The 8,199-nt window shown below is 52.5% G+C and overlaps 2 protein-coding genes across 2 annotated transcripts; one reads left to right on the top strand and one right to left on the bottom strand.

The window, feature by feature from the left end:
* Window positions 1-1,285: 1,285 nt before the first annotated feature.
* On the bottom strand, window positions 1,286-3,404 carry CMQ_1797 (major facilitator superfamily transporter; the record flags this gene model as incomplete). Its single annotated transcript, XM_014319168.1, has 11 exons — window positions 1,286-1,468; window positions 1,544-1,635; window positions 1,714-1,891; window positions 1,958-2,040; window positions 2,097-2,147; window positions 2,216-2,340; window positions 2,399-2,482; window positions 2,538-2,741; window positions 2,815-3,037; window positions 3,100-3,222; window positions 3,275-3,404. 11 exons carry the CDS (start codon window positions 3,402-3,404, stop codon window positions 1,286-1,288), a joined length of 1,476 nt encoding a protein of 491 aa, XP_014174643.1.
* A 1,011-nt stretch (window positions 3,405-4,415) lies between these two features.
* On the top strand, window positions 4,416-8,073 carry CMQ_1799 (uncharacterized protein; the record flags this gene model as incomplete). Its single annotated transcript, XM_014319170.1, has 12 exons — window positions 4,416-4,424; window positions 4,475-4,862; window positions 4,940-5,642; window positions 5,707-5,762; window positions 5,823-6,004; window positions 6,070-6,260; window positions 6,317-6,343; window positions 6,407-6,791; window positions 7,249-7,381; window positions 7,532-7,571; window positions 7,627-7,718; window positions 7,772-8,073. 12 exons carry the CDS (start codon window positions 4,416-4,418, stop codon window positions 8,071-8,073), a joined length of 2,508 nt encoding a protein of 835 aa, XP_014174645.1.
* Between the last annotated feature and the right edge of the window lie 126 nt (window positions 8,074-8,199).

Raw genomic sequence — 8,199 nt, 5'->3', positions numbered from 1 at the left:
TACATGTCCTGGGTGCGTCTGTGGATGAGGCTCTGCCGACCGAGGCGAAGAACCTGTTGAGGTTGCGTTTGTTCATACTCGTGACGCAACAAAACGGGGGCTTGATCTTGACACAGCAGCGCAATTGCGCGTGATGCTAATGAGCACCAAAACCAAGTACAATTAATTTTAACACTATCTAAAAACTGAAATATGACGGCTCCTGTTCGCCTTGCTTCCTACGTTGTAGTGGACTCACCGCTTCTTCCGTTGAATCTTGGAGACCACGAGCTCAATTGCTCTGGTAAGAAAGTGTGTTAACGCAAGACCAGTATGTGAAAACAACGAGCGTGAGAAAACATTGAACAGGGATTACGACCCACAGCTGACTCCTCCATTTTTTCTTAATTTCCGCCGTTGGGAGAGGAGGCAATATTCTTTGTATCTTACACGGAAAATCGGCTACTGTGCAACTGACGTTGAAAAAAAGCCAATTGCGGCGTCTATTCGAGTCTGGCACGTTACAGGTTTTCCACTACGTAGCGCAAGCATTTTTTAAAAGAAGAAGAACAGATAAAAGCAGTAAGAAAGAAGCACCCCCAAGAAACTGGTAACGAAGGCAGGGGTTATGGAGCGCTAAGCTAAATTGGAGTCCTAAGAGCACCGTACATATACATAAGTACTGAGTACAAGGCGCAATCAGAGACGTGTGGATCAGTCCTGTGTCGTTATCACCGCCTGCCATGAACAGGACGCCACCGCGTTGCTTTAATAAGTTCGTTGGCAAGGTGACGCGCGAGCAGTTGACATGGGTAGAAGTTAGAAGACGGGCTACTCGTGAAAGAAACAGCAGCAAGTTGCATGCACGCACTATATCGAAAATAAATCAGGGCTTCTGTATTCCCAGTTTCACGGCTGGTCTCCGAACAGAGATTGTACTCCGTATAGTAGTCGTTGTTGGGGGTTGCGAGATGTGTGCCAGCCTCACGTCATGTGACCCGATATTTATAGACTACCGCTAGTGTGCGCAGCCACCGATCAGCCACGGCAGATCTCTCGCGCATATGTGCTTTCGGATAATAGGATCTTGCATGTCCGGCAGGTTTTCCTTAACGGAAGAAGCAAATTCCCGTCTTAAAACCCCGTATTAAACACAGAGGGGCTTATGCGGCTACTCTCAGATTGAGGATGCCGACTCAGAAATATGCGTGATTTAAGTATCTTCTACTCTGGTCAACTTCCAGACCTGACTCGCCAAAAATCATCCTACAATTTGACCGAGGTTTTTCTCAGACGACACCTGCAGCTATTGCCTCTGCTGTCGTCTGCGATCCCGAAGGTCAAAGTGGCGGATGGCCAGCACCACCAGCCCAGCTGCCGCGCCAAAGCCAGCTGTGATGTAGTTTCCGGCGACAATGTACGGCTGCTTGTTAGTCGGAAAGGTGAAGATAGGTACCCAAGCAGTGAATATATAGGCGAACGCGTTCATCTTAATGGGCAGGTATGTGGTCAGACATAAATTTGGAGATGGGTGGCGGATATCGAGTAAATCCTGGGGACTTACCATCGCTGATACATATGCCCGCTTTTCCTGATCGTGCCTGTTGATCCCGTTGACATACGTCCAGGTGATTCCTGCACCAGTACTGATGAGCGCTGTCAGGTCTGATAGAAGAGTATATTGGGTCGGTGGTTAGTAAGAGCAAACACACAGAGTGAGATAGAGAGACATACAGTACAGCGCCCAACGGGTACCTTTGTTCGGTGGATGGACCGGCGTGGATGCGAGGGCGACAGGGAAGATGATAGCCATGATACAGGAGAAAAGTATGCCGGGCCAGCGGGCAGAGCCAGGAAGATTGTCGGATACCCAGGCGTTAATGAGGGCGCAGAAGATGGCGAGGAAGTTGATCTGGTGGGATTGTCAGTCCCTTGGTTAGATGGTACGCACATGCTACTGTTTTTCATGCTTACATACCCCGAGAGGAATTATGTTGATATCGGCAACCGAAAAAACGACCGGCTCTCCCTTTACATTGTAGCTCTTGACCCAGAATATCACTGTGCTGGTTAGCAGAGAGAGGACGGCAAGTGCGAAAACGGAAATGGCTGCTTACTTGAACCACCAGCCTGGCCAAACTGAGTTATAATGGTGAACAGCAGGGGGACTGGTAGACGAGTAGTAAGATTTGGTACCTAACAGGGCTGACAGATTACGAGACTGTCGATGGCTTACATAAATACACGTGCCACGTTGTGTGCCACCGTTTGATGTCCTTCCATTTGAAGAGGCCGGTAAGCATCTTGGCCTCGGAGGGCATGCGGGCACGAGCCAATCTGATGTTAGCCTCGGTGAAGATCCTAGGAGCATCAATGTCAGCGGGGGAAAAGGGGATTGGGGCCAACCATGAAAACGTACCAGTTGGCCTTTGCTCGGTTGGGAAGCTGGGGCATGGCGAAGGCGGTCCATATGGCACAGAGCACAGAGATGCAACCGCAAATGCTTATTAAGTCAGCGAACATGGGAGAATGCTACTTGATTACATTGCGGCACTCACATGTACATCCATCGCCAGCCAGCCAGACCGTTAGTCCCATCGAGGCCGCTGTACACGGCAGCCATGAATAAGCCAGAGAAGAGCGGGCCGACAGAGGTGAAGACCTGAATGATGGTGTTTCGGCGGGCGAGCTCGTGTGGCTTGTAGTAGCTGGAGCAGATGTACATGACAGCAGGGAAGTGGCCGGCTTCAAACAAGCCGACGCTGGGAGGGAGGGTCAGACACCTTTTCAAGTAGCGAAAAGATTCGGTTGAAAGATTCGGTTGGACAAGCTCACAAGAATCGAAAGACATAGAGCTGGCGGATGCTGTGGATTCCGGCGTGGGCAAAGGTGAAGACACTCCAAGACAGCTCGAGAAAGGCAATGTAGAGCGGGGCGTTGACTCGGGCCAGCAACAGGTTGGACGGGATCTGGCCGAAGACGTAGGCTGCACTCCACACGGCATTGGCGTAGTTGAGCTCGTTACCGTAGAGTCCGAGGTCTTCTTTCATGCCGCTGTCTACAGGACGGTCAATATGCATTCTCGGCCAGCCTCTGCTTCGAGAGAGAAGGGCTACGCACTGAAGGCATTAGTAATGTTGACCTGGTCGAGATAACGACACATGACGCCAAGAGCAGATGCCGAGATGAGGGTAAGGTCCAGCTTGGTGAGAAAATAAGCCTCGTCGCGTGGAAGATCAAGGCCTGGGACGTCAGAACGGCAGGCTCTCTCACGATTGGACGAGTCTCGCCTTACTGGGCCACAGATATGTTCGCCACGTTCGCTTGGACTCTCGATTGTCTGGTCCGCTCTCGGCAAGCCCAGCATCTCCTGTGCTATCGTGGGCGAGCGTAGTCTCAGTGACCTTTTCGTTTACCTTTTCCATGGCTGCCGACTGGAAACACGTGTTTTTGCTTCTTACATAGGAAGGGGAAGTCATGCGCAGCTTATATGTGCATCACAGTTCACTTTTTGGGCTTGATGAGCTGTGCTCGTTAGAAACACATGTGCCAAGGTCGTCTTCCATCAGGCCCATGGCGACATGCAGCCACTGTCCAACAGCGAATGGCCAGAATCATGGTTGGACTTAAACTAACGAACGAAGCAGCAACAATATACCGCGGCTGTTAGCGTAAGAGGATCTGGAGATAGTGGGCACCGTTCCTGCTCTTGCGGAGAAGCGGTTGCGACATGCGATGGCGTGCTTGCCCATCGGAACCGGAGCCGTGCTCAGCCAGTCCCGACGCCAGTCCTGACGGCCAGACCTCTGCAGAGAGAGCAGTCAATATAGCATGCAAAGCATCGATAAGCATCTGGACAAGCAAAGTATTCGATCTGCGCACAGCTGCCTGTAGATGTAGAAGCCGTTCCGAATCACGTGACTATCCACACAGCCCTACTGTTGCCGTTTGCATCGTCCGGATTGTTCCCGTCTGGGAGGCCTGTGCTGCGGCCGATGGAACTCTTGCTTAGAGGGTGGGTACCCCCTGTCTCATCGACGATTCACAAGCACCAGAAAAAGATCGAGCGCTCGGATGTGAGGCTGTGTGGCAAAGATGGCCATACCGAAATGAGTTACCAGCAGCCACTGTCCGTTTCAACTCGGAATCCTTTTGAGTGATGGCTTTCCCTTCACGGGAAGGTGGTATCCTGATTTAGCAGAGAGGGCGCTTGTCGTCGTGCACACTGCCGCGGCGGCCACCCCAAAGCGCTAAACGGTCGAGCCCATTGGTCACAGCCTGACAGATTGACCCAGCTGCCACACCTATTAAAGACCTGTGTCTGGCCGTCTACTCCGTAAATGCTCAATAGGAAGATATATGTACACGAGTGACTTCCCGTTACACTGGTACATTGACGTCGTCTGCTTTCAGTATTTATCCAGACCAACTTCAACATGACTAAAGTAAGTATGTCTCGACTCAATTCTTCGTCGTGCCATCTGACGTCGAGCAGTTCATTGTCGGGCCTTCAGACAATACGCTTGTAGAGTCCGCATCTACAGCCGCGTCCTCTCGGCCCTCGACTCCAAGAAGCAGCATTTCAATCAGTCTTTCTGCTGCTCCTTCGCCTGATACACCTTTGATTGTCAACCCCCCATACGACGATGTCTCCGACAGCGAGTCATCACGGTTGACTACGCCTGCTGCATCTTCGATGACTTCTCTCAGCTCCGCGAGCTCTCTGGCATGTCGGATCCTGGACATGGCCGATGTCTCGGCCGCCATTGCAAATGTAGCCCGCGAGTCCGAGCCCGACAGAAGATCACCCTCCCTGCTCGAGCCTGAGCCATCCATCGAGCACAGTCCTGCGGCTCGTCCACGCTCTGCCAGGAGATCGCGGGGTGGCTTTCTGGAGCAGGACTGCAGACATACAATGTCCGAGAGGATGAGCCGCCGCCCCACCGCTTCCACAATGCAGCCGTGCAGGGCGCTCTGAGCGATGCGAAGACGGCCATGGAGAACCTGCGTGACGTTCTAGCGAGCGATAGTCTGCACTTGGACTCGGACTCCACCATCGGACGGCTTCACAAACGGACCGAGGCACTGGCCTGCTTCGAGTGTCTGTCCAGCCGCACCGTCGGCTTTGTCGGTGCCTCGGGAGTCGGAAAGAGCAGCCTCCTCAACGCCCTCCTGGACACGCGAGGACTGGCTAGGGCAAATGGTAATGGTGACGCCTGCACTTCTGTCGTCACCGAATACCATTACCATGACCGGAATGACTTTGTCCTTGACGTGGAGATGTTCGCCATGGATGAGGTCGTCGAGCAGATAGGAGACTTGCTGAAGTCTCTCCGGCAGTATCACAATTGTCTCCGTACCCACTATAAATTTACCGACAAGGACGAGCAGGAAGACATTGAGAGCAGGGCCAAGATTGCCTCCGACACCTTCCAGGCCATGTTTCGCAGCCGGATGGAAGACGAGCAGTACCTCTTGGACGGGTCTGAAGAAAGCATACTGGCAACTTTGTGTGCCTGGACGGACGACTTGATGCCAAGACATATTGGTGGGAGACAGACGCTGGACAGCCTGGCAGCATGTTCCAGGGTTCTGATGCAATTGACGTCTGAGACGAATGCAGAGCCGCAGCCGGCGGTATGGCCGTATATACGAAAGATCAAGTATGTGGCCTAAGATAGTCCAAGGCAGGGACAAAGTTTGACATCTGACAACCGACAATTGCAGAGTATTCCTGAACGCCCATATCCTGAGCAAAGGACTTGTGCTTGTCGACCTCCCAGGTACGTGGTCGCTCCGACCGCTGAAAGGCGACAAAGATATGCCTTCCTAACAATGTGCAGGTTTGCGCGACGTCAACCTGGCCCGACAGGTCATCACCGAGCTCTACCTCCGGGAGTGTGACGATATCTTTGCAGTCACCTGCACTAACCGAGCAGCAGCTGATGCCGGGGTTAAGGACGTGTTTGAGCTCGGACAGAAGGCCGGACTGTCAAATATTGGCATTATCTGTACTAAGTCTGATGTGAGCGATGTCGATAGTAATGTGCTGCTCTTCGTCGCATATCAGCGGCTGACTGTGTCTTCCAGGAGGTCGAAGCGGCAGAAGCCACCGACAGGACGACCCAGCAACTCCAGAGAGCGGTCGAAGGCAGCCAGAAAAATGCCAACGCCATTGAGTATGACATCCGTGAGCTAGAGCAGCTACAGAGAGAAGATGACCTGCTTCCGGAAGAGGAAAAAGAGCTGGCGGATTTGTTGCGGCGGTCTAGAAATATCAGGTGAGCACTGAGTCGGAGTCGGTTTGTACATCGGAACGAGTCTGACATTGTGACAGAACGGTGCTGGAGAGCCAAAAGATAGAGTGAGTTGGCAAAGAGACTGCCCCACTGCTTACCGGCTATCTCGGCTGACATCGCATCTCTAGGCTCAAGATACATCTGGTCAACACGCTGACGGCTGGCATCGACACGAAGCTTTGGGGCCTCTACAGCCGCTTTGTGCCCGGCGGTCATCGGCTGCAAGTGTTCTGTGTCAGCAGCAAGGACTACTGGGAGATTCGCGCGCAGCCAAAGACTGATGTTGTCGTGCGCCTGCTGAACGTGAGCGGAATCCCGGCCGTTCGAAAGCACTGTTTGGCCATGGTTGCCGATAGCAACCTCCGCATAGCCGCCAAATTTGTCCGTGACGACATCCCAGCCCTCCTCGGTGACATCGGCCTCTGGGTCCAGTCCGGTGCCGGCTGTCTGGTCGCCGAGCAGAAAACGGCCATCCGCGATGCCCTAGACGCGCTCGAGCGTCGGCTGAAGACGGTGAGATTTGGGAAAGACCACCAACACTCGAGGAGCACACCACTGACGGCTTCAGGGACTAACAGGACGTAACTCCCCAATCTCGAACCTAGCCAAAGAATTGAAAAACGAGTTCCAGACGCAGGTGTACAGCGGTGGGCTCGCCTTTCTCCTATGCATCTTCTAGTCTCGTACCAGCTGACTTTTTAGGTCATAGCACTGGTGCATGGAGCCGAGAAGCAACAAGAGCGGCTTCTAATTGGACTTCTGTGAGACTTCCATTCCAATTTAACCTGGCTCGGGTCCAAGATAGCTGACACATATCTGTTTCTCGTTCACAGTGGCATTCTTGTAAGTGCCGTAGTAGCATCCTGTGGGCCGTGTACGCGTTCTAACCGCTGAAGCTTCCTATTCTGCATTCTGTCGCAATTACGGCAACCATAGCACTCCGGTGGCTGGCACGCATAATTGGAATCAGGAAGCTATTGAAGGCATGACCATTGATTTGCGTCCGCGGTGGGCAGCACTGCGTCTCGATTCTGTCGTCAGACAACAAAAGCATATCTCAGCCCATTTAAAGGACACCCTGGGACAAGAAGTCGAACATCTCGGTAAGTATGGAGTAGTATAGGTCCCGATTGAGAGTGTATCTTGCTGATGCCCGTTGGCTACGGAATCAGAAAATAGGTTTGAAGATCTTCCACAGTCTCCAGCCACCCTCGTCCAAACTCTGCTGTATCGAGAGAACATTTTTCTTGCAGAAATTGAGGGCCGCTGCGAGGAGTTTGAGGATGACCTCTCGTAAGTGCAGCTGTCCAGACCGTGCTTGACCAAACTAACAGGCGTGACTCACCAGATCGCTCGAGACAGACGCTCTTACTGGCATCCGGTCGTCACTGATTGGGAAAGCCATGGAGGAGGTTTATCGGGCTTCCGCAAATACCTCTGGTAAGATGCCTTTTTCGACATCCAATAGCAGTTACAACTGACGATAAAAATAGGAAGAGGAAGCCATCGTGTGCGAGTCGATATCATCAACGGCACCATAACACAGCAGTCCACGTTTGACAAGCTGCTAAGGGACTTTAAGAAGTGTTTCAACGACTTGGCAGATGGTCTGCAAAGGGACGCTAGTGAAATGGCCATGGCACACCTGGGGAGTATCACCGAGACGCTCAACATTGTCCGTAGCGAGAACATCATAACGGAGAGCGAGCAGAACCCCGAGTTTCGGCTAAATGTAGACGCGGGGGTCGGAGCTGCGACTGATGCCGTACAGCGTATCCAAAGGGTTGTAGCATAGGGTCATAAGGTCGAACGGTTGCAAGAGTACGAAGTATGGAGGATGGGAGGTATAGAAAGCTAAGAACAATGATTTAGATGAATTCAGGACCCGATATGCAAATTACAAGCGCGCCGTCGCACCTTC

The sequence above is a fragment of the Grosmannia clavigera genome (genome assembly GCF_000143105.1).
Source record: "Grosmannia clavigera kw1407 unplaced genomic scaffold GCSC_124, whole genome shotgun sequence".
Taxonomy (NCBI): Eukaryota; Fungi; Ascomycota; class Sordariomycetes; order Ophiostomatales; family Ophiostomataceae; genus Leptographium; species Leptographium clavigerum.
Note: the sequence above shows the minus strand (reverse complement) of the source record. Positions and strands in the feature narration are given on the sequence as shown.